Source organism: Lissotriton vulgaris, chromosome 8 (assembly GCF_964263255.1).
Source record: "Lissotriton vulgaris chromosome 8, aLisVul1.2, whole genome shotgun sequence".
NCBI lineage: Eukaryota > Metazoa > Chordata > Amphibia > Caudata > Salamandridae > Lissotriton > Lissotriton vulgaris.
The window spans coordinates 424,553,202-424,580,384 of NC_141696.1; the positions used below are offsets into that span (position 1 = coordinate 424,553,202).

Here is a 27,183-nt window from a genome sequence, read left to right on the forward strand (position 1 = left end):
TCTTCGCTAAAAACCGCCTTATGCCCTCTTCAAGGCGCCTAGAACAAAGCACACGCTGAAAACTCATAGGTCAAAGCAGACGCCAGCATTATATAAATATATAAAAGCCACTGACGATAGACACATATTACCCGTTCCTAAAGGGTTTCACTGGCTCATATTACCCGGAGCAATTTATCCAAGTCTGGCTTTGTTTGCTGTCTGTGGGATCTCATGCTCTAAGGCACCGATCTATCATCTTCAGCGTCTGAGATCTTACTAACATTAGTGTATCGGGTACAGATCTTGCCACCCTCACGAGCTCATGACTAGAAAGCCTTGACAACTGGGTCACACAAACCAACCTTCCTGACCCGGAAATATTAACCAGCAACATTCCCGAAACGCACGGTCTTAATTTCAGATCCGCCCATTTTCACCCTGGGGTCTCCAGCAGAGGCCTTCGAATTCCCTTGGTCAAACATTATTGGACCTAGGGTCTGATGCCTGGACCAAGCTTCCGTAACTTCACAGGCCCCGATTCTTGACCACTAGATCATGCACACTCCTGCGTGACCTGGGGGTCTTAGACTCTCCTGACTGCAACACTCCAAGCACAAACATCCCGACCTGCAGCCTTTCTTGGCATGAACGTGTAAGGATCGGATGGCGCTTGAGACCCTCAATGTCTGGAATCCCTGTACTCGGACACAAACCTCCATCACCTCAGTAAGTGAATAAAACGAGTGACTTCTCCAGTGTCGTCAATCACAATTGCTCCAGTACAATTTGTAATGTATGACCTACCTTGGGCAGCGGCGCCTTAGACGGGTAGAAATCCAGGTGTGATGAACGTTCCTCACATCTGTAGATATCCTGGTGCAGTGGTGCCTCCTGACTCCCTCCCAGTCCACAGGTGACTGACGTCCGCAGGCTATAGATGCGTATGGTATGTGCGTCGACTCTGTACGCTGGTGGTGATCTGGGCCTCGGGTAGCAGATACTTGTCTGTTTGTGACGTCCTCGTATGCGATGGGGACAGTGAAGTAACAAAGGCTGCTGATCTCCCCGCCCACCACAAGCTACAGATGGCCCCCTCGGCACAGTACTGAGCAGCCTGTGAGCTCTTGATTAAACCTGGAGGGGACCCCTCCATGTACCTTGCAGGGGTGAGGGAGTGGCTCAAGTTTCGTTACACCACTGCATTGGGACGCACTGAAGCGGTGCACGTCCTCCTGCAGTACAGACGTCTTGGGTGCTCAGCGTTTCTCTCATTGGACACCGTCCATGCCTTTGCCCTCGTCTCGTCTCCATGCTCTGTGTTTATATCTTGCCTCTCATGATCTCACTCCTGTGCCCTAGGTCACACAGCTTTGTTTAGAGATAAACAGGTGAGATGTGTCCGGCCACTGGATGTGCTGTGTTGATGAGGCAAGACTCCCCTGAGCTGGATCCGACCTGTGGTACGCCCCGCCAAGTGTCGTGTAGGCACAGCTTCGAGCACGAGCCGACCCAATACCTATCGGAAAATTAAAAACACTATTTTTTTAATAAAAAGGCGGGGAAGGTAATATTTTGATGAACACATTACATTTTGATTCCACGTAAGTGAAGCTAAATATTACTTCCCACCACATCTCTAACAAGTCAGGTCCCGGGCCGCGCTGTGATTGGCTGACGTCACGGGGTGTCCCGGGCCGGCAGCCAATCACAGCGCGGCCCGGGAATGACGTCACGGGGGTGTCCCGGGCCGGCAGCCAATCGCAGCGCGGCCCGGGACAAAGGGGCGGGGCTTAAAAAAAGCACCAGAAACGCCCCCGAATCGCGTTTTCGGGAGAAAGCGCGATTGACAGCCTCTGTCTCCCAATGGCTAGCCTCCATTTATGGAGCTAGCCAATGAGAGGCAGAGGCGGGTCATCGATCATATATAGAACTCAATAGGTTTTTTAGCGAATGCTCACTACGTGAGCATTTGCAGGCAAAACCTAAAAAAGTAGGGATGACGCAACATCAGACCACATTTGGTAGTCATCTCTCCCTAGGATTGCTAGGGAATTTGCAGAACACACTAATACGCCAGCCATAGTGGTGAACCTCTTCCCAATATTGTCCAAACGCCTTCCATCCCTATCGGCAGAGCAGTAATGGGCACAGAAGGAATCCATGATCTTCACTGCGCAGCCTAGGAAATTACAGAATCCAGCCTAGGCTGTCCCGCTAAGCATGCAGGTGCATCGTCAAGGGCCTTGAACTTCTTTTCAATTCTGGGAAAGATTATATATTTTTTTGCATATTTTTATATAGCGCGAACTAGACCCGAAGGTATTTGAGCGCTTTACATGAGCACCGTATTTACATTACACTTTCAGGCACGGGGAGATTAAGTGATTTGCCCAGAATCACAGGATGTGGACGCGACCTTGAGGCTCGAACCCTGGTTTCCAGCACCAGAGTCGGGCGTTTATACCGACGCCGAAAAGGATTTTTCATAATTTTAACGCCCTCTTCCCAGACATGATCTATAATAGGAATAGCGCCAACAGATTTTCTGTTCTGGTCCTTAAAATCATATAATAAGCAGTCAGACTGCTTAACAGGCAAAGGTAGGTGAAAACGATTTGCCGCTCTCTAAATTAGAGCATGGAAGCCCCCAATATCCTCCGGAGAATCAATCGCATGAGGAGCTGGAGGAGGTGCAGGAATTAGATAATCTTCCCACTCCTCTACAGTGGTAGGTGTCTTAGGAATTTCACCTTCTTCAGCGACATAGTCATCATCCTGTGACATCTTGTCTTGTGGCACAGGTACAGAATTTTGAGCCTCTGTAATGGGTACTGAAACTCCTGCAGAGTCCAAAGCAGTCGGGGGAGACGTTTCTTTTTCAACAGACCCTACTGCTGTAGGGACTAGAGTGTGTAGTCCTGCAGCATAGCTGTTGTGTCTTGTACTAATGCAATAGGCATTTGAATCATAGGCTCCTGGCGAGGCATCAACACCTGTGACCTCTCCATGGGTTGATGATAATGTAGGGGCTGTGTGCCGGATTGAACAACCAATCGTCTTCAGATTCCTCCAAAAACGGACACTGTTAATGCTAAAATAACCAGTGTCAACGACGGTGTAGTCATTGTCGATGCCCTCGCCGGTGGAACTACTGTCGCTGTAGAAGTCGTCGTCGACGAGGTGGTCGTTGTCGTCGATGGTGGGGGCGTCGACGATGAAGGCATCGTCGACAATGTCAGTGTCGTCGATGGTAGAGACTTAGACAAAGACGAGGTTTCAATCGCTGGAGGCCCCTTCGACTATGTAAGCGCTGACTTTGAAGTGGTTATTGTTAACTATGGCAAAGTTTTCGTTCCGAAGAGGGATTCGGAGATACCAATTTAATGGTGGTTTTATCGTCGACAAAGTCTTTTTCGACGATGAGGAGGTCTTGACAGACTGACTGAGTCTTAGGCTGTTTGCAGGCAGTTTTAGAGGCCACTTTTGAGGCAGTTTTAAAAGCAGATTTCTCCTCAGAAGGGAATGGAAGCTTCCCTTTTTAGAGGCAGCATGTTCAGACTCATGATTGTTCTTTTCAGAAGATTTCTTATGTCCCTCAGGGGATTATTCAGATCTGTCCCTTTCCTTAGCAAGATGGACTGACGGCTGGAAACTAACACTGCCTTCCTCATCGGATACCACAGACGTTTTGGATTTCAGTCTTTCCAGCCAGATAAGCAATCTGCCTTGCCTGTCTTTTAAGGGTTTAGAGGAAAAGCTGCTGGAGATTCTACATTCCTTCACCTTGTGAAGAGGGTTTAGGCAATAATTACATTCCTTGTGGGGATCTTCAAAATGCAGCCTTTTCTTTCCACATGACCCACAATGCCTGAATAGTCCTTTTTTTTTTTTTTTTTTTTTTAGAAGAGTCAGACATCATGTACTCACAGAAAACCAACTGAAGAGAAAACGGAGCTCAGGGAGACACCCCGTCATAACGACGTGCTGTAGAAAATCTGAGGGTCTTGCCTCTCTGTAGAGTGTTCTGGAGGGTGCTAGTGTCTGATTGGCTGTTTCAACGTTGGTTCTTTTTACAAAAATACATGGATGGGCTACTACAATGACTGTGCAATGCATAATAGCCAATTATGATATGTATTACTACTACTATATATTTTTAAACATGAGACTCCCACCTCGACGGCGGGGGATGATTCAAGCATGTGAATATGAAAGATCCAATACTGGATAAGCCGGTATTTCCCTCAGAGAGACAGTCAAAAGGAGACGTGTGTCCCTCAGTGGCCGTCAATGGAGTGGTGAATCTTACAAAGTAACAACTGGCTCTTTCTTGGTGATGGGAGGAGACTTGTCACCCACTGCAGCTTACCTAAAATAACTGCTCTGGGCACCACATGAACTTCTTAAAATCTGTCAAAATGTAGACATGTTAGAGTATTAAATAGGTTTTTGCTCCAACTACAATACGTCAATACTATAAATATCGCTTCAGGTAGGGAAGAAATCAAATAATAAATGCATTACCCTAATGGAAGCCCGAAGTGAATATGAAAAAGAACTCGAGATGAACAGTAGGTTGTTCACAATGGGGACCCATTCATATTTTGCGCTAGCATCCTTTTTGTTCACTTTGTTCCAGTCCTGCCTGTGGATGCAGGTAAATCTCAAACAATTCAGATTGCGGTAGAATAGAACCCAAGAGCACAACCACTGTCCTAATAAATTCAAACATGAATCCATTTGACACATTTAAACGTTTCTTGGTGATGGGGACTTATTCAAGCGTACTCTTGCCTAAGGGCAGAGTCATCAGGTTTACCAGGTAACAAGAAGGACATGTAGTATGTAGTGTCTTGTGAGGGTCCTTAGACCTGGAATTTTGAAGGTGGAAGAAGACAGTCAGACATGGTGTGGAACAAAATGTGGGCAGAAGACTTCTACAGTTTATGTGTAGAAATATACAAAGCACTGAGAAGCACATCTAGTCAACAGCATCCAGAGAGGGAGGTAAACTAAATGCTATCTAGATCCTAGTGCCCTGTAGAAGTTTTGTCTCGTGCAAAGAATTGACCATGGTATTACAAAGCCTTGCAAATCAGGTTGTAAGAGAAAAGGAGGCACAATCAAATACCTTTACATTTTTAGTATCAACTCAAAAAGTATTTTTGATAATAAACACATACGCAAGAGAAAGGTTTCTTACCTTTTCTAGGAGGTAGTTCCCCACTCTGTACTAATTCCGCCCCAGTGTATACAATCTCACCATCCTTCACCATTTCATTCCACAGGCCGCAGAGCCCATCTCGTGTGAAAGTCAACTGAAAGAAAAGATGAATAAGAAAGAAAAAATTGTCAAGCACATTAAAAAGACAGTTTAAAAAGCCATCCAACAGTTTACATTTGGCAAATATTTAGTGACAAATAGTGGAATGTTTAATTTCAAGGCAAGTGAAATATCTGTAGCACTACCAAATCATTCTAGTCTAAATTTTATATACCTTACATACTCTATAAACTAATATTCAGTAGTTGCGACCTAGAAACACATTTGCATATCCTGAACACATTTCCCCTTTTACATCATCATAATAATAAAGTGTAGAGGTGTATTCGCTAGGTAACCAGAGATGTTGCACCAATTGAACTGCTGGAGAAGAGGCAGATTTGATTGTCCTGACGTCCACTGTTTTTGGTCCCGGATTGGGAACACTGAGCGATACGTTACCTATAGAAGTACATCTAACCAAGAGAGAGTGGATCTATTGTATAATATCACTGACTACCCCACCCTCTAGAATCATGAAAGACTGGTGCAAGTCCCGGTGGTGACGGTCCCAAAGATATGTACCCCTAGGCACCGACGATCTCCACAGCTTCCCAAACATAACGAGCTGCTTGTTGAGATGTATTAAAAAACATCGTATGAGAGACTGATTTATAAAATCCAGGACACTTTGGAGACATTCTTACAAATATAGTCCCCATTCATCTTCACACCCGACGACAATAAAAGAGAAGCAATACCTCACCAGTTCAATGCCCGATTTGCGACAGATGCCCTTTTTGAGAAGGTGCTCCCTCCTCACACCTATCAGTCCAGATGTCTTAACTCACCTCGTGGTCCTCCCCCAGTTCCACTTACTATCCATAAGAAATTACCTCTCCTCTCCCAATCTCCACCAGCTCCCACCTCTCCCCATGCCCTTTACTGTGGTACAGGATAGAGATTATGGTCGTTTTCCTCTGATTTACAAAGGCACCTAATTATGTCTAACTAAGACATAATAGTATACTCTATCAAGGAGGATTTCCAATGTATATTGGCACCCTATTCCTAGCCCTAAGAGGTACATTAGAAGTTCTCCGGTTCTGTTCTGGTTAGTCTAGCGGAAAATAAGTAAAGGGAATAAGATATGATGGGTGACAACTAAGTTTATGAGTTTACTCTTTATATACAGTATGGTTTTATTGATTTCGACGGACAAGGACAGACAGACAGACAGACAGACAGACAGACAGACAGACACACACACACACACACACACACACACACACACATCCACACACATACAAGTGTGGAATTCCTATAGCCCAATGCCCAGGACGCATTGTTTGGGGTCAAGGACAACAAGTTTGCATGTTTATTTTGTCCTTGGGACAAGTAGGCACAACCCCCTGCAGCACAAACGCTTTGGCTGCCAGATTACAGTGCCACATTATGGATCAGGGAGGGGCATTGTCTGCAGTTAAGGTAATAGCTGTGTCCATATGTTAATGCTGTTCAAACTTGTATTTATGGTTCATTAATACAAAGCCTTAATTATTTGGGTGAGCGCTCTAAGGAAATGTAAGTTCAGACTGCACTACTGACAGTGGTTCCTGTATAAACATGTGTGCACAAATTTGCGAAGATTAACAATACGAGGCTATGTATAATGCTTTCAGTAAGCTCTACGATTAGATGCAAATATATGCAAAAGCTTGAAAGCAAGCTTGATGATCTGTTGCTTTCAAATGCAACTAGGAAAAAAAAAGCTTTGCTAAACTGTGAAATTTTAGGTGCTATTTCTTTGAAGCATGATTTAGTAAAATGTATTGATGCATGCTAGTATTTCCAAGAAATATTCATAATGGAAAAGCAGTGTAATCAGTTTCAACAAATTATAGGAAACATTAAAATAAATAAGCACTGGCAAAGCCAATAGCAACTCTATGGTTCCAGGAGTTGCCGGGCACTCATCATTATACCAAACAATGGCAAAAGCAAAAACATTTTTGGTCTCAAAAACCACACATTGCCACAGTAGTTCCTTGCCCTCAACAAAACTACTTTGCATACAGATATGCTACTTGTGAAAGAGCAGAATGTGGTCACTCACAGTGAAGCCAGCCAGCAGACAGAGAGAGAGAGAGAGAAAGAGATAGAATTTTATTGAAAAACATGTCTTGGTTAACACCAGACCTAACAAGCATTTACAATGCAATGGTTTCGCCTTTGTTAAAGTTAGAGCTATTGGCATTGCTCTTGACATTATTTTTATTTATGTATTTTTTAACATAAATAAATGGCATTGTCATTTACAATGCCACTAGCTTTATCTCTCGCAAATGACACACACAGAGCCCCCCCCACACACACAGCCACACAAAGCTCCCCACACACACAGCCGCACAAAGCTCCCCACACACACAGCCGCACAAAGCTCCCCACACACACAGCCACACAAAGCTCCCCACACACACAGCCACACAAAGCTCCCCACACACACAGCCACACAAACCTCCCCACACACACAGCCACACAGAGCCCTCCACACACACCCACATGGCACAAGCAGGCAACAGGGGCACACTGAGGCACAAGCAGGCAACAGGGGCACACGGACGCACAAGCAGGCAACAGGGGCACACTGAGGCACAAGCAGGCAACAGGGGCACACAGAGGCACAAGCAGGCAACAGGGGCACACGGAGGCACAAGCAGGCAACAGGGGCACAAGCAGGCAACAAGGGCACACGGAGGCACAAGCAGGCAACAGGGGCACACGGAGGCACAAGCAGGCAACAGGGGCGCACAAGCAGGCAACAGGGGCACGAAAACTGAGGCACAAGCAGGCGACAGGGGCACACGGAGGCACAAGCAGGCAACAGGGGCACACGGAGGCACAAGCAGGCAACAGGGGCGCACAAGCAGGCAACAGGGGCACGAAAACTGAGGCACAAACAGGCGACAGGGGCACACGGAGGCACAAGCAGGCAACAGGGGCACACGGAGGCACAAGCAGGCAACAGGGTCAGGAAAACAAGCACAAGCAGGCAAAAGGGTCACAAGCAGGAATTGTAATTTAGACGGGGCTGAAGTGGAGAACGGTCAGTAGGGAAGTAGTGTGGCTGGTGCAGTGGTACCAAGTGGTACCAATTATTCTGCAATTGACACTTGCTTTATTCCCACCTTTCTGTTTACAGACTACACTCCGAGCTACTGTAGTGGCAGTATCCTCTGAGCTCGTGTCGCAGAGCTGCCAGGTGGTGCAATGTATATTCAAGAGCACGTATGGGCCTCTATGTATAATATAGTCTCGGCGTGAAAGCAGCAAAATACAAAAAATATGTATGATTACAGCTTTACAGATGAACAGCAGTAAAGATGCATGATTAGAAATAGTGAGTTTAAACTACTAGTGTGAACGTCGCCACCCTAAATTTCATGTTTCAGATTTCCATTTATTTTTACTGAGTATGTAATAAATAGAATATTAGTCTCCAAAATATGAAATGCCCAGGGTGTGTACAGGGAGGACTAAAAACAGTGGAAGCGGAGCCATTGCTAGTTACCTGATGACGTTTGTGACAGACTTACGGTAGGAGGTGGGGCGAGCTAAGAGTCTGGGACTCCAGACATTCACGGTGTCATTACAAACACTGTCTAAAACTGCTCCCATGTATCGAAGTTCTGAGGTTCCCTACACCTTAAATATGGGGCTCCAGCACAGAATGCATATCGTGTGCGCATCGTATTTGATTATTGGGTAATAAATGTATTTCCAATTAAAAACAAGTGCCTGGCCCGTAAAATGTGTCTCGGGAGTGAACAGACCCAATGGGCGCAGGTAGCCGGGTGTGGGATGATGGACATGGCGGGTAAAGGTAGTCGGGCTTACCGAAACGTTATCGCGCCCACACCTGCTGCCGTGGATGGGGCGAGAGACTGCTAGCGCTGTTATCCAGGGTGGGGAGTTGTCATACGCATGTGTATGAACGCACCTGTTGCTCTGGTGGTCCTCACAGTGCACATGGTGGAGGGAGAAGGCTTGAGTCATTTTTCTTAGTGGTATCTCTTAGTGGTTATCACTTGTGTAGTGGGTAGGTGTTGAGCTTAGTTGGTTATCTTAGGTAGGAGCTACATACATATTTACCGGAGGCGATTTGACCTGATGTGCATATGCTGACTAATGCTTTTGAGTATCTTATTGTCTTCTGGGGGGCAAGGGCGTGATATATTGTTCAGTGGGCATCTGGTGCTCACAGTGATAAGTGGGTGGAGGAGGTTGTCTGTTGTAAGGGGGTGTCTTGGGTAACGGGAAGCGAACGTGTATGAACTAGATACTGATTTTGGTGCTACGTGGGACGGGTGACCGGCTGGCTCGCAGCCGCTCAGCGTAGTGGCACTGCAAGGGTCATTCTTTGTTTTTCTCTTGACCACGACACCTGCGCGCTTCGGTGGTACGTGCATTTTCCACAACATCCAGACTACCCGTTTTGTGATCTGAACGCGGAAATGAGAAACGGGGAGCCGACGAGGAGCAGCAGCAGCCAGGTTTGGACTGTCACCTGTGCGTGGGAAGCGGGCCCCGCCCCCTGGACTCGCGGCAGGTTGAACGAGAGAGGTTGGCGCTTTGCGCTGACGAACAAGTCCTCCTTGGTCTGCCTCCCGCGGGTGCACACAGGACACCAGCAAAGGCGTCATCAATGGTGGCAGTGCCAGTCTCCTGAGCCCATTGCTGAACCTTCGGTGCAAGCGAGGAGCATGGTGGTTTTGAGTGTCCCATGGGTGGGTATCTGAGAGGTCTACTTAATAAGCGGGAGTTCCTGTATTCTCCTCCCATATGCTTATATCGTCTTCCCCACGCCCCCACAGCTAATCCGGGTCTCCTTGGAGAGCATCACACCCTTGGTGTCGCAGTATTTATTGTATTAGTTACGTGATGCGAGCTTCCCCATTCCACAAGAGTCATCCCCCCTAGGCACCCCCGCAGTCGCTGTTCAGTCAAAGAGGAGGGGGCGCGTGGGAAAAGAGGAGGGATCCCTCTTTCCCTAGCTGTGTGGCGCAGCAAACTTTGTCTATGGGTGATTGGCAGGATGTTCGTCCAATCAGAAGACAGAGCCGTATCCCGCTGAGCAGAACGGAGGAGAGAGGGGCAGGGCTAGAAGCCTGGAGAAGTTTTAGGCTTGCCCAGTCACGTGCTGCTCCTCGGGCTTTATCTAGCCGGCTTGAGAGCAACTGTCAAAGGCAGAATCACGCTGCTTCGCTAGGATAACGCCCCGTGTCCGCCACACACGGAAGGCAGGCAGCAGCCCAGAGCAGGTGCTTGAGACTGGTTACGAGGCCCACACCCGTCCTGCGGAATCCTCCTTTATACTGATAAATTCATCTTGATTCGCTCTTACGAGCTCGCATGCTTTATTAGTACCGCATGGAGAGTGCCACCCGTTAACACTCGTTCGTATCCCAGTTTCCCGTGATAGTATACAACCGAGTACAGGGCTTAATCGTTCTAAGGTGTCATATACAGCCTAAAACTGAAACTATTATTCGAGAGGCCGCGCGCTGAGATTTCTCAGGTCTAAAACATTTCTCAGGTCTGATTAGGACCTACGGGGTCCTGCTATGCACTTTGCCGCGCTTCGCGGTGCCTTGGACGGGTGAAATCCCGACTCCCTGCCAAGTCTCACGCTTCCCGCGTGAGACGCGATCGGCCCGGTCGGGTCTTGTAGAGCGGATGGCCCCCCTGGTCTACAGGACCCACTCGGGGGGGGGAACCACCGACCTCAGGGCTATCCAGGGGGAGGGAAGACCCAAGGACCCAGCGCCGCCTCAGTCACGCGGGCGGGGGCTTCGTTTGCAGCCTGCTGGACCCGACCGCTAAAGGATTCCAGCGGGAGGGGCTGGAGCGCTCTCGCAGCGCGGAGCTGCAGGCAGGCAGAGAGACACAGAGCGGTGCGAGTCAGCGGGAAGGGGCGGCTCGCACCGCGGGGGATATCAACAATACCTTGGCACTTGCAGGCAGGCTGGCAACCCCAAAACCAAGGGGGGAAACAAACGTTGCGGGCCCCGAGCCCGATGATAGTCTCGGTGGCGGCTTTTCTCCGGGGACAGATGCGACACGGGGCAGGAGAGACGTAGAAGTGCCGGCAATGCCGGACCAGACACGGGGGCGTTCCCGGCGTCGCGTGACGTCGGCAAAAGCCAAAGAATGTCGGGAACGCCCCCGTGTCTGGTCCGGCATTGACGGACAGGCCCCTCGTCCAATGGCAAGGCTCCGTTTACGGAGCCAGCCAATCAAGGACGAGGGCCGAACAAAAGCCACACTACAGTTCTCAACAGGATTTCGCCTGCGCGGAAAAGCTGCGCAGAGCGCAGCTTCCGCTAGGCGAAACCTAAAAAGGGGCTAGATTCTTAAAGAAAGTTACAAAAGTTAACCCATGCTGTATCTCCTTGCATTAGTTCAGATTTGCGGCTTTCATGAATTTACAAGAACTTACAAAAGTAGGTCAGGAAAGCATACTCCTGGAAAATATTTCTGAACTGCATTTAGCACGAGCTAATATGCATGTGTAGATTTGCTCATGCGAAAATCTGTTCAGCTGTAACAAGTTCGCTTTCCCACCAAACACTTTTCCCCCCAACTCTGGAAGAAGTTTTACTTCTGCCCTTGTCAGAAGTAAATTTCCAGAACTTTCTCTGTATCATAAAATATTAGACGACCTGACGAAAACCCATAAAACATGCAAGTTTGTAAGTTTGCACAGACTCAGAAAGGGCATTTGAACCACAGGGAACTATTGCTTACCGCTACCTCCAGCCGCAGTCTTCAGATCTGCGGAAGGGTTTCAAAATAAGGGAAATGCTAGTATTCAAACCCTACTGTGGTATGAGCACTGGAATAATTAGAGAGGCTATTACCAGAGCACTTATATAATGAAATTGCTGCCATAATTTGACGCCACACTACTTATTACCAAAAGGACAAGCGGATTTTGTAACGGTACAAGTAGATTTATGAAGCAACTTTTTTCATGGACAAGTAGATATTTTATTAAAATTCCATACATATATATATATACATATACATATACATATACATATACATACATACATACACACATTGATCTATTCACTTACAAAAACAAAGGTTACAAGGAGGTTATAGTTAGGAAACATTTTTTTTAAAAACTTAGAAATTCACTGAAAAAACTAAAGCCATGACCATGGAGTTTGGACTGAGGGCAACAAACAGCAGGACTAAATCCGACAGGTTGGGTGCGAACACCTATAATAGATCAAATGACCATAACCGGATTAATTATATCCTGCTGGATTGAGACTTTGGCATATTGTAATGGACATGGTTGTAGGCAAAACAGTTGATAGCGACCATAACTCTCTCTGCCTAACAATGGGGTCAGTATGGTGGGAACCACCTGTAATGTTGAGGACCCAGCGGATATGAACTAAAGAGGTACGACCAGAAAATAACATGCACCGCTTAAGTGGCATAAACTCGCTACAGATATAGATAAGCTGCAGAATATGCATGGAGATTTGCTGGCTTGTACAGCTCAAGTCACAGTGCTACAGGAGACCCAGGAGGGGAAGATGGTAGTAACAAATGCTCTTAGTCGTTTCTTTGAGCATATAGGCTCCTACTTTACTGTGCCTGTGTATCCAAACAACTCAAGGTTTACCAATAACAAGAAACACACATGGTACAATAAGGCATGTAGGCACTCCTGGTCCCTACTAAATAAAGCCATTAAATCTAGGGACCGTGAGGGGACTAGAAATAGCAGGAACGTATATGTTATAACTCCGGAAGGCAAAGAAGGATTGGGATGAAGCTAGATGGCAGTCCCTTAAGGATCACCGAACGTGGAAGATACGCACAGCTATGGTAAACAAATTAAATGCTTTGAATGAAGCTTATAGCGTGCTCCTAAGGTATTACTCTTCGGGCCAGTGGAGTGTAATCCAATGAATAGCAGACCCTGCTTAGGGTCTGTCCCTTAGGTCACAGCAGTGAGGCCACTGAGGGCTAATCTTTTAATTTAAAGGAGCAAGTCAATCAATAGGTTTTCAGCTAAACAAACAAGTTCAGATATTTATTTTCATGCAGTTTGAAATGAATAAGTCATCCAATCATTGGTGAATTGATACAAATCATTCATCATAGGTCATGACAGGAAAGAACCCAAAAATCCCGATGCATTTCGGGCATTAACGTGCCCTTCTTCAGAGGGAACATCTGTAAGCCAAAACAAAAAACGATGCGCTGTTTCCAAGACTGTCAGTCAACAATTCAATAACTATCACCATGACCCCTGTGTGAATGAGGATTACAACGTGTAAACAAAAAAAAGATGTAGGTTAAACGTGAAACAAGAAGTGAAATGAGACAACTGAGGTCGTAAGAGCTGTGAACCTTCACAGTGATCATGTGTAAGAAAAAAGTGAACGGTCAGACTAAGGATGATAGCAGAAGTGCTCAGTGCAAAAAAGTTTGGAGGTCACCCAGTGCTCAAAAAACTAATTAAGATGAAAAAATGTAGTTTGTCTTACTGTGTGGGTTCAAAAAACGACCAATTCAAAAGTGGGCCCACCCGGGCGACGGTACAGCTATTTTAATTCTGCGGAAGAGACAGGGAGAATGGTAAGTTACATGATAGGTCCAAAATCAGTGATGCAGACTAGCCAAAAATAGTGAAGACGCAGTACTTACGGGAAGCTTTACGGTAGTAAGCATTCAAATCACGGGTCAAATACGGTATGAGAGCGTGTTGCAAAACCGGCTGGAAAAAGTGAACGAGACCAGCGAAAACTGCGGGTTAAAGAAGCCTGTACAGATGCCACTGTGTTTAAACCAAAGTGAATGGGACGGGCTGAGTCATGTGATCGTGAGTGAAAAACATAAACGATGGACTACGGTGAATAGGAAGAGACTGAATCTAAGATGGCGACCGAGTGGGGTTTGGTGAACAAAACCGCAAATAAAGTTGTGTGAAATTTGGATTAAAAGATTAGTCTTCAGTGGCCTCACTGCTGTGACCTAAGGGACAGACCCTAAGCAGGGTCTGCTATTCATTAGTCCCTTAAGGAGCCTTGCCAAGCCAGAGACACCAAAAAGTTCTGGTCCCTGGTGGTGTGGGCAGACCAGTCAGGAGCTCCAAACCCTGAGCATAAGATTTCAGCCTTCGATTGGGACACCCATTTCTCAGCTTTATATACTGATCAAGAAACTCCTCTTGCCTTGGAACAACAGCCCAGAATCCCCTCCCAAACTAATGGTGTCCTCTTCACCCTGAAGGAGATTGCGTCCTCCATCAGTACAATAGTTCAGTCAAAAGCCCCGGGACCCAATGGTATATCCGGCGACCTCTTTCTCGGGGACATCAATGGATGGGCATAGTATATGTGTGTGTTATTTAATGCAGATGGTGCACCAATTCCGGGATCATGGAGGGGAGCGGAAGTTGTGCTGCTGTGTAAGACAGGTGACAAAGATCAGCCTTGCAACTGCAGGGCAATTAGTATAATTGACTCAATCAAGTTTTTAGTCGGGCACTTTTGCATAAGATACAGGCATGGGTTAAGGTGAATGAAGTTATAACCCCATACCAAGCTGGCTTCAGAGAGTAAACTGAGACTGTTGACCAGGTGTTCCGCTTTATTTTACTTTGCTGGAAAACAGTGACCATCGAAAAATGCAATTTATATGTTGCTTTTATAGACTTCGAGACAGTTTTCAGCTTAGTGCCCAGGTAGAAATTGTGGCAAACCCTTATCGACATAGCCCTACCACAGGAAATTGTAGCACTGGTGATCCGCCTTCACGAACACAATTTCACTAGGGTACGCTGGGGGCACATAATGGCAGCTCACTGACCCAATAACTGTCAGTAGGGGAGTGGTGCCATGGTTGTGTACTGGCACAGACACTCTTCTCCCTTTTCATAAATAATGTACAATTTTTTACAGAGTACCCGACGGATGCGCGTTCGTTTGGGGGTTAGGGGGAATAGTGAACATCCTTTTTGCAGACGACACGTTGTTTATGTCTGAAACACCGGGGGGGGGGGGTTACAGAGGCTTCTAAACCTCTTACATAATTTTTCCGAGCCAAAAGGCCTAGTAATAAATACAAGCAAAACCAAGTTTGTGGCATTGAACCCCCACAAGTCTTACAAGAGTCTGCCCTCGCTAGGGGGAACACAGCTTGATAGAGTCCATGACTTTGAATAGTTAGGTTGAAAATTGTCCGACAGCCTGTCATGGAAACCCCATTTAGCAAAAATGTCTTTGAAACAAAAGCAGTAAATCAAGGCTTTGGGAAAAGAGCATCGCTCTTCATTTAGCAAGCCATTTGTGTCTGCTTTGCAGGTTTATGATGCTGAACTGGTGAGCTTTGTGAACTTTTGGGTCAGAACTATAGGGCCTGGGGCAAATGGAGGAGTTGACCAGTAGAGAAAATAAGTTCCTTAGGAGTTTAGGATGCTGCCTCAGAGTACCCCCCTGCATCCCCTTATGTTGGACATTGGTAGGCCTATCACTGCAAAAGCGAAACTGCGCCCCCTGTTTTGGCTAAGGATTAAGACAACTCCCGAATTATTGCCTTATGCCCGTGCTGTAGAGGATGTAAGTTGTAGGGTCATTTCTAACACAATTAGTTGGCTAAGAGGTTTCAAGAGTCTGTCATCGTATATTGGGCTGGAGGATATCTGGGAAGCTAACAATACCTCCCTGAACCCTTGCAAAAGCCAAGTAAAGGAACTTTACTGGGAGTGGGGAATCCAGGGTGATCTTTGTAGTGGGCTATGGGGGAAGCTCACTCTAGACTTTATGACCCATAAACTTGAACGATCCCTCGATGGTTACCTAGACATTATAGAAATCCCAAAGGATAGTAAATTATTTATCCAGTTTAGGTTTGACACTTTGCCCTTGCATGATTTTATTGGAAAATGTAATACTGGTTTAGTGCCAACAAGTTGTTACCCCAGGTGTAACATTTACAAGGAAACTCTAGCTCATGAAATGTTGGTTTACCCTCTGTATGCAATACCAAGGGAAAACTGGCGAGTCCAATTTGTAAGCATTTAGGAACCGACAACCACAAGGAAGCATGGCGAATTTTGAAGTCCGATATCAGGCCTCTGTTTGCATGCGTGGTGGCTACATTTTTGGGCCAAATGTGGGGCATTAGGAAAAGAGCACAGAGGGCTAAAAATAGTTGACTGCATACAATGGTTTTAATAGGTTGTGCGACCCTTGAAATCTGAAGAATGGTGGTTTACGAGAACTTAAAATTCTATATATATTGGGGGCGTGGCTTAGCGGGCAGACATGGTGGACGCAGCCTAGAGTAGCTAAGTCCCGCCCGTCACTAATCCTTGGCAATATCCTGTTCCCCCGCACTGCTTAGAGGTCTGAAGAGAGGAACTCTGCGTCAGACGGCTGGGTGCAGCCCCTGTGTGTCTGGCGGAGCCCCGGAGTACCTGCGAGCGGAGTTATACGAAGTGGCGGACCCGGGCCTGGTCTGTGGAAGGGAAGCCGGGACCTGGATTTTCATACTCCCCTGGATCCGCTACACTGGGGCGGCCGCCAAAGAGCTGCTGCCCCGGCCCACCCAGAGGCCATTGACTGGTGGGGCAAGGCTCCGGTGAAAGCTGCGGGGCTCTAAACAGCCAGTAAGGCGGGAGAGACATACGCCGACTTCCGGCCTAGTCTGCAGATCTGAGGCCGGGGCCTCGATTTTCGGGCTCCCCAGGCCCGAAGCACACAAAGCGGCTGCCGGTCTCCCGCATAGCACCCGGCCAGATGCACCGGGGAGTGCCCAATAGATGGTCCGGGGGCCCCCCCAGGAGGTGCCAGGGGGTCAGGGCAGGCCGCAGCAGGGACTCGATCCTGCTCCAAGAGGCGGCGTTTGGGCCCAGAGATTGGACGGCCCAGAAGCAGGCTGTTGGTCCAGGCCCAGCGCCCGGGACAGACGACACAGATCACCCCGAAGGGACAGGACCAGTGGGGGCTCGGGGGGCATATCGGCCCTCGGCGGACACGGCGGTGGTCGGTGGCCGGAAGACTGCAGGACTCGTCGATGTGACATCGTGCCTGGTCCCTCACTGAGAAAAGTCGTAGAAGACGGCAGCTGGCCGACAGCTAGTGCAACATATCTGTGGTGGAGGGCTTGAGTGGACCGCAGAGATCCTTCGGCCAACTGAGTTGTTTTTTTACCCAAGGGGTCTGATACTCCTGTCTGGTCCTAGACTGGGGCGCCCGTGAAAGGTCTGGAATTGATCTGCTTGGCACATCTGGGTCAGTGCCATCTCGACCCCGCTGGAGATCCGAAGGGGCAGGGAAAGTGACCTCCGCTTGCGACGGTTAGTGATTGAGAGTGGCTGAGCTGCCCTATCGGGTACGTACTGGGAGCCCCGGAACACCGGAATCCGAATATTCAACCGGGGCAAGGAAGAGGGGGTCTGGGGTTGCCTCGGATTCTCCTATTGTTGATCCTTGATGGCCGGTCCTGTTGGTAATGGGGACTTGAACATATCCAACAATGTCTTGCCACTGATGTGTCTGCGATGTCGAGAAGCTGTGGTCCTGACTGAGTAGCTTAAAGGGGATCCATTGGTGTGGTCAGGCTCAGGCCCTCCGTTTTGGGCTTGGGGGTGCCCACACCACGACAGGTACTTCAGTGTTTTTGAGGAATGGGCGTGGGATCCGGGAGCTAGGGAAGGGGCAGCAGTTGTTTGTTCTACACTGGGGGTTGTTGGGGGTAGGTCACACGTTCATTGGGATGTCTCCTTGAAATATTTGCATGTATCTCAGAGGCCCGGCACCTGGGCAATGCTTTACATTATTACCAGATGGCAGGTTCAGTAGCGGGCACAGGGAATCTTGAAGCGACCCTTAGAAACATAAGCTGGAATGTGAGAGGTTTACTGGACAAAATTAATAGGGGCGGGGTGCTACGACAAGCCAAGAGGGAGCGCGCTGATATCCTATTGTTACAGGAAACACATTTATTAGGCAACAAAACACTTTGCTGGCAGCGCTTTGGCTACCAGCAGGTTTACCATGCAGGATTTACTAGAGGTTCCAGGGGGGTGGCTATACTAGTGCACCATAGGATCTCCTATGTTCATGCCACTCAATGGGTCGACACGCAGGGTAGATACATTTTTATCAGGGGCAGGATTGGGGAGGAGACCTTGGTATTGGGTAGCATATATGCTCCGCCTCCTCTACAGTGGTCCCTAGTTGAGAAGCTCTTTGCTGTTTGGGCGGACATTCCGGAGGCGCCGGCGGTAGTAGGAGGAGACTGGAATGATGTAATGGACGGATTGGTAGTCAGATATAGGCCTGCGGGTGGGTGGTCAGCCACGGCGTCTACTAGATTGGGAGACATGGTCAGAAGTCTGAATTGGATTGACACGTGGCGGTACCTTCATGCATTGGGGAGAGAATACACATATTTGTCTGCAGTCCACAAATCCTTCTCTAGATTAGATTATATCTTTGTCCCGCGAGGGATTATCGACAGAGTAGGGCCGGCAGCCATCTTGCCAAGGGGCCTGTCGGATCATTCTCCTATCAGTATGGAGCTAATGCTCGGCAGAAGCCGGCAGCCATTTCGGTGGCGTCTTTCCACATGGCATATGCAAAATGACGATTACCGGAAACATATGGGCAAAGCCACTGCGCATTTCCTGGTGGGCAATGTGGGATTGGTCACCAGTGCCGGGACGGTGTGGGAAGCCATGAAGCCTACGCTGCGGGTGAGTAGACATCACGTGGTGCGCGGCGGCACGGCGGCGGCGTGAAGCGGACTTGCTCCGGGCTACGGCGGATATTGCGGCTTTGGAACGTCGCTGTAGTACAGGCGGGGAAAGCCAAATGGTGGGGCAACTCCTACTGGCACAGCAAAGGTATACATCCCTGCTTCTAGACGAGGCGCGTCAGGTGTGGCTGGTGACACGCAGCAGAATCTGCCAATTGGGAGATAAGTCAGGGACGATGCTGCACCGACTTTGCCAGGGCACGTTCCAAGCTCAGACCCTGCCAGGGATCCTTGATGCGGTGGGAAACCCGATTGCAGACCCCAAGGTATTAGCTGATAGTTTCGCGACATATTATGCGACCCAATACGCCCCGAGTGAATGCCTCCCAGCTGGTATGGTAGACAAATTTCTGGCAGACCTACCGCCGCGGGCGGTACCGGACGAGGTGCGCGAGCGCATAGAGCTCCCTTTGACGGCTGAAGAATTGGCGAAAGCCCTGGGAGACCAACACTGGGAAGGCTCTGGGACCCAATGGGTTCCCAAGCGAATTTTACAAAAAATATCATCTCCAACTCGGCGCGCCTTACAAGGCCGCATTGGAGGGGGCCAGGGAGCGAGGCTGCCTCCCTGAAGCCAGAAGTGTTCCAGAAGCCGGGCAGACCCCCGGAACAACATGCATCATACAGGCCCATATCTTTATTGAATATCAAGGCTAAAATACTAGCTAAGGCGCTGGCTAACAGTCTCCTGCCCTATATTGCGGACCTTGTTAACCCGGACCAGGCCGGATTTATGCCCTATAGGGCTACCAAATTATGGATTGAGGGTTGTACTGCGCACTCAATTTTCTTTAAATAATCCCTGATTTCAACAGTTTTTTTTATTTTTTCACTGTGCGTGCTAGGTTGGGAGGAGGGCGCTAACCTCCTATGCATCAAGAGTACATTGTAGGTGATAAGTTATCACTGACCCTGCCTGCACTGCGGGTGCTAACCGTTAAGGTTGGCTACTTTTTTCGAATAGGGCTACCAGACACAATATTCGCAGGGCCCACGTAGCAGGAATGGTAATTCGAGATACCGGCGTGCAGGCAGCACTTCTCCTAGCAGATATAGATAGAGCCTTTGTCTCCCTGAGCTGGGTCTACCCGTTTGCATTGCTGCCTCTGCTCAATCTAGGGCCCCATTTCTTGTCCTACCTGAAACCTTTGTATACGGATTTGACGGCATTGGTTAGGGTGGCTGGCGCGACTTCCTATACATTTGCGATAGGGCGAGGCACTAGACAGGGCTGCCCCCTCTAACCATACTTATTCGCCCTGGCTATGGAGCCGCTGGCAGCATGGGTGTGAATCAATGCACAACTTAGAGGTTTTGAATGTGGGATGGGCCTGTCGGATAGGATTGCACTGTACACGGATGATGTCCTGTTCTTCCTTACTAACCTTAACAGATCGGGCCACGTATACTTGAGATAATGCATGGGGTAGGCTGACCGAGGAGACCCCACTGTGGAATAATGGACGCTTTCCAGCCTTGGAGTCGCGTCAGGGCTTTAGGGGCTGGGACGCGATAGGAATTTCGACCCTGGGGGGATGTAATGTTGGGAACAACACTTAAATCCTTCCAAGACCTACAAGCAGAATATGACATGCCCTGGTCCCAATTGTTCCAATACTTGCAATTTCGCCATGCAATCACACCGAGCTTAGAGGGCCTGGAATTACTCCCAGAATTTAGTCAGTTAGAGGCCAAGATATTTATGGGGGACCTAGGAGAAAAGAAAATATCCCGCATTTACCAAACACTAGTAACACATTGCTCCACAACACTGCATAAGCTCCGGGAGGCATGGGAGAGAGATGTAGGAGAGCTTGAGGAAGAGGATTGGCGGGAGGCATTGGAGGCCCCTAGAGGGGCAGCCATAGCGATGCGGCTGCGACTTGTCCAATTTAAATACTTGCACAGGATCTATTATACCAGGGAAAGGCTGTGGCGGGCGGGCCTCATTGCATCCCCAAATTGTCTTAAATGCGAGAGGGAAGTGGGGTCGCTGATGCACACGATATGGAACTGTGGTTCACTGGCTAGGTTCTGGAAAGGAGTATGGGATTGCTTGGCTGAGGTCTTGGGGTGGAGCCTCCCACGCACGCCATGCTTAGGTCTATTGCACGTGATGGAGGAGGTTGGGGGGGGGGGAACAGGTATAAGAGACACTTATTGCTACTGGGCCTGACCACTGCCAAGAGAGATATAGCCAGGGCATGGAAGGACCCCAGGGCTCCTTCTGTTCCGGTGTGGAAGAAGGGACTAGATTTTTATATGTGGCTGGAGCAGCCAATCTTCGAGGCACGCTGCTGCCCGCGTAAGCATTATAAAATATTGGAGATGGGCCGATTATCGGGGCCTGTGGCTAGAACCTCCGGTGGGTCAAGAGATCAATCTAGAAACTGTTTGAAGAGCCTTAAGGAAAGGTGTGGGTTTACTCTGGACTTCGATATCTGTTGTAGAACTGTGGAGACGGAGACGTGTGACCGGGGGGGGGGGGGGGTGAGATCCAGGGGAGGGGGCGGAGTTGGATGGCCTGGGTGGGATGGGGGACCAACATGTTTAAAAGTTGATACTATTGCCGGTTAAAAATGATGTAATGATTGCTAATTCACTGATAACATGTGTATGACTGGTAGTGGACTCCGGAGTACGGGGCGCTGTAATATATGTGCAATCCATCTAATAAAATCTGTTTTCAAAAACAAACTTCTATGTATTACATTGTATAGTATTTTATCGCTATTTGTATATTTTGTTAATGGTCATTTTATATAATGTTGCTGACCAGTTTTATGGTTTTTACTAAGATCTGGTTAACTTATAATTTCTTTTGACTCCACTATATGTGATACATGGTATAATCTGTATGGCTGTTTACAGCAAAACATTTATGACAAGAAAGTCGAAATAAAGTATATAAAAAAAGACTAAAGGTTACAGGGACATTCTGGTTAGGCTCAGAATTCACTTGCACAAAACCAGTGAAATTCAGCAGTTATAGTTATCTGAGCTAACTATAAAACTTGGGTCCTGCAATGCACTGCTTATGAACTCACATATTACATCACTCAGGACATGGAAACTAAGTTCCAACTACAACTACCTACTGGCGAACGACTGTATGATGTACTGTAAGTTTGATATACAGAGAGAACCCAACTGGTGAGCGGTCTTCTCTTCAACTGCAGGATAGGGAAGCAATTCATCTCTATTCATGGACAGGAGGTGGATGGCATTTATGTAGGATACTGTGTCCAGATGCATGGTTACATGTAACTGGGGAAGCATTTAGAGGTGCCCAGAGTTAAGAAGTAGACTGCATGATGGGCTCAAGAGGTTACCCAACGAGTCAACAAGTATCAATTAGGAAAGCCCCACAGAGCTGTCATACGTGGCCCAGTCTTTTAAGGGGCATGGGTGGAAACAGGGAAAGGCCATAGTCATGCATGGGGTAAATCGTAGGTGGTCTTATCAAGAAACCGGGCCAATGAAGAACATTCACCCACCTCAAAGGTGGGAAACATTCTAGTACCCTATTCTGGGGCCTCAAAAAGGAAGGGAATGTTACATTAAAAGCTATGTATGAAAGGGCGTAAGAAAGACACAGCAGCTGTCTGTTATTTCTAGCAGAAGGAAGGATGTATCCAAGGCAGTTGCTATTTTCTGTTCCCACAGGGGAAAAGCTCAAGATAATCCTGAGGGCCTACTGAACACGCTCACTTTTATTCGGTTTGCTGTACACAGAGCAATGCAAAGCCTCCTCTGTTATGGAGTACACACAATAAAAAGAAAACCTATTGTGCAAGCACATCCCGATTCTTCAGCCCAACTGCACAGTCACCCTACCCTGCCCTGCCTTTCCATCAGTGTATATTTGACAGACAGCCAAGTTTGAAAGAAATGCCAACTACTGGTCCACATTGTTTGTGATAACATAATGTAAAGTTTGTTTCTGATTGCAGACCTTCTTTTCACGGCCAGACAGGGAGGTTATTATTTTTGTCAATATAATGTAGAGTACAATACTGATTAGTGCAGAATCTTCATCAGAATAGGACATTAACAAGTAATGATATTGTTACTTAGAAAAGAGCAATATGGGCAGCAGCGGCTTAAGAAAACCTTAGCCCCCCCCCCCCCCCCCCCCCAAGAAAGGAATGGTGAGGGGGGGGCCTCGCAATACCCATACCCTCGAGCTGACAAGGTGAGGTGCCTGGTGTCTACATGACTGGGAGCCCCCATAAACCGCAGTGGATGAAGGGGTGTCTATTACGCCTCTGATGGGGAGGTTGTAGTTTATGGACCCAATGTGGGGTTTGACAATCAAACGGAGTCAGCCAAAAGGAAACCTGTCAGCATATCCTACCGTTTAATATCCTTACCCGAGATCGTGTTAATATCCATGTGCAAACACGGGAGTTCAATCTGAATCTAGGGGGGCAATATTAGTATTTGGCTTGATATCTTTTTCAAATGCCCAAGCATGGTTCTGGTTGGGCCATGGGGCAAAATGACCATAGAGAGATTATAACACTCTACATTAAAGTCTTACATCGATGAATCCTATGAAAGTCTTACAGAAGGGAACAAACATCTCTGTGGCATGAAGACCATTTCACTACAGAGGCCTGGCTCTGTTAAACTCAATCAAACTGTACACAGACAATCCCACACTGGATGCATATCATCTCCCAAAACACACTGGCAGCGTTGTATAAAGCAGGAATGAGTTTCCGATCGAACCTGGGAACACAGGGGCAGTCTCTTCTTAACAAGCTCACTGCAAATTCTAATTAGTGTAGTCAGTTCTGCTTAGACAAATATTAGGCCAATTGTTAGTATATAAACATGTTGACCAAACTGAACAAAGAAGAGTGAATAGCGATGGTGGTCAGTGCTTGGACACAAATCACAACTCTTTAAAATGAACAAATTAAAATTGTCATTTTGCCAACCTGGGGGATAATTATCATGGGTCCTAGAGAAGCAACTCATAGCAATATAATTCCTTACTCAAAAAAAAGAAATCACTTTGTTCTTTCGATTCCATCACATGTGGAGATATGGACATATGACCATAACTAATGCTGTGAACATGAGCTGGCTGTTTTGTCATTTTCAGAAAGGGACAGGGTATAGTCTCCTAACTTCCATTAATATTCACCTTGTGCTGCCTCAGACAATGCAAGTCTGGGTTGGCTATTGGGAGTGATCAAAGCTAACAAGGGTGTCTCAAAAATTGAGAGAAGAGAAGAGACAGAGAGAAAAGAAGAAACAGAGACAAAAGTACAGAGAGGGAAGAGAAGAGAGGAGACAGAGAAAAGGAGAGAAAAGAGAAGAGAGCAAGAGACAGCGAGAGGAGAGACAGCGAGAGGAGAGAAGAGAAGAAAACAGAGAGAAGAAAACAGAGAAGAGGGGGGAGAGAGAGCGCGCACGCAGAGAGAGGATTAAAAAAGGGTATACTTGAGCAATTAAGGCTCTGATGGAGTGTCTGGCAATTAAGGCTTTGGTGGAGTGTCTACAAAGAATGATTTTTCTAAAATCAACAATTATGTTTGCCATACATCTAAAATCTAACTCGGCAGATAAAAGTTGGCCTAAACTCCTCGTACGTTCAACCCATTGCTGGAGGCTTAGGGTGAGGAGTTCCAGAGAGGTAAACACTGCCTGCCAGGTTTTTGCCATCTACCTATTATCGACTGCACAGGTAATTACTCAGCAGCAACTGAAATCCTACTCTGTGGGTAATATTGGCCTCTATATCTACCTGGGTGTCCAAACAGAACGGCAGAAATTGTCAACACTACCTCATCTGAATCACACACACTTTCGATGAAGGGAAGTCAACTTCCTTCAAAAGGCACAATGACCTAACTCCTCAAAATAGAACTCATCAGCTGATAGTTTGGCAATCATCTGGCTGGAAGAACCAGTAGTCATAACACTAGTAAAGGAGCTGGAGAAGTGGTTCAATTCACTTTCCTCCTTCACTTATCAAATCACAGCAGTTGTCCAAAATACCAACAACATAGTCTTGATGTGAAGAAGGATGCTCCTCAACTTCGGTTAAGACATTGCATCAGGCTTACTAGAGCTCGGACATCTCTCCAATTTGATTACTGTAAATTAAACTCTGTAGGGCACCCAAGAACGCTATTCTGAGACAACAAAGAAACAAAACCTATCAGGCTATGCACGAATCCTAAGAAATCAGCTCATATTACCACAATTCTTAAAGTACACTCAAACTCCATGAATTGAGGTCAAAATCATCAATACTATTTACAAAGTTATGGCCTAAAAAAACTGCAATAGTTGAGTGCTCGTTACACTCCTAGGTCAAGTAAAAAAAAAATCAGATTGTGAAGGATAGATTCATAATGGACACATAATTTTGGAACTCCTTGAATCCAGTCTTCAGGAATGATCTAAATCGACTACATTTAGAGAGCTTCTCCTCTTACAGCAATATAACTGCGACAACCCATAACCATCTAAAAAGTCACTGGGCTCCTTGAGGTTCAGCAATTCCCATTGCAAGCCTGACATAACATGGATTAGAAGGTGCTACACTTTTGTCAGTCTGTGTCATCCACTATGTTGGGAAGGGAGTTTAAGATGACAGTCAACTGGGAAATGCTTGGAACTGAATTGGATGCATGTCATAAGCAGGTGCTATACAAATTAATTTATTAAATAAAAATGGAATTATAAGAATATTTTTAAGACGCACATTATAAAATGAGCCCTGGGTCACAGGTTGGAGAGAACTCACTAAGATTGGTCGAGAGGTGGACCTGTACAGAAGGAGGCTTTGTTTAAGAGCAAAGGCTAGTGTTCAACACTTCCTTCTCCTTTAGAAGCTGTGCCCAGCATGCCCCAAAGACAGCAAACCGTTAACAGCAGTCTGAGTAGGTTTCTGAAAGCCACTGTTTTGGATATCTGGAAATTGACAGCATGTAGGAGATTTCCTACCGGGCTTCAAACAAGACTTAATTGACCAGGCTAAAGAAACAATGCTGGTCACATGAACACATTCTGGAGACAGACAGAGGTTGAGATACTATGTTAAGTAGGAATATCACATTCATAACTGTTGCTATATTCTGTAAATCAAGGAACCATTTTGAATAAAACATTTAGATTAGTTTAGTTGATAAAAACGTAAGGGCCTGGCTGTAAGAAAAGCACCAAGAAAGCATAGGCTATCTAAAAATAGAGGAAGCATTGACCATAATGGGTGCAGCATAACACGGAAATATACAATTCAGCTTTGAGTAGCTGCCAGTAAAGCCAATGATTGGCTAAAGGAGGTAAGACAATGAACTGGTGTGAATAAGAAATTCAAGCAGGTATTGTTTTCCCTTACTTGTGTCGAAAATAAAGGAAGACTTCATGTCAATCCTAAAACAGCAAAGCCAGAGCATGTACAAAATGGCCATTTACTGCATGTAAGCCTTTAAGGAGCATATACTGGGGCAGAATTATGTAGGGATATTATTCACATAAATAGCAAAAATTAACAACTGATACCTATGAATATGAGCACATTATATTTTATTTTTTTATTGTAACTTGTTTGTCCAGTTTGTAGTGTGCGTGTGATAAATTGAAATTGTTTATAACAAAATCATTAAAATACATTTGGATTTTCATACAGTAAACCAGCTTCTAGTCACCACCTCATGCAAAAAGTATCCATCTCCTACCTTCCTAGAACTCTGAAGCTCCAGACTCTTTTTTATGGAATGTCTTGCTTCCCGAGAGAAGTGAGAGATTTATGGTTAGACTTGCCAGTAACCTTTTTTACTGGGGATGTTTAAGGCAAGTCCTTCTAGCACCAAAACGCTACACATTTGTTAAAGCATACATCTCAAAGTACAGTGTCATCATTATTAAATTCATCTTTAAAGAGCTTAATTCACAGTCCGTCTCTTAAGTGCTACAAAAGCATGAATGCTTCAAAAACGCCATATTTTCTTCAATATTACAAACTTCTGGGGGCATGGCCAACAGGACGTGAGCTCCTTCGGCTCCCGACAGGCCAGCAATAAAAATCCTGTGAATTATCCTTTTTGAGGTGCTCGGACCGGTCT

The 27,183-nt window shown here is 46.8% G+C and overlaps 1 protein-coding gene across 5 annotated transcripts in view; it reads right to left on the minus strand.

Annotated features, from left to right (window-relative positions):
• Positions 1-27,183, minus strand: part of HERC2 (HECT and RLD domain containing E3 ubiquitin protein ligase 2) — a 1,676,463-nt gene that overhangs the window by 1,559,927 nt on the left and 89,353 nt on the right. For all 5 annotated transcript variants that reach the window (XM_086934186.1, XM_086934185.1, XM_086934187.1 and 2 more), the window contains exon 3: positions 5,186-5,300. In XM_086934186.1, coding sequence (XP_086790312.1) covers positions 5,186-5,300 — 115 coding nt within the window. The remainder of the gene's footprint in view (positions 1-5,185; positions 5,301-27,183) is intronic.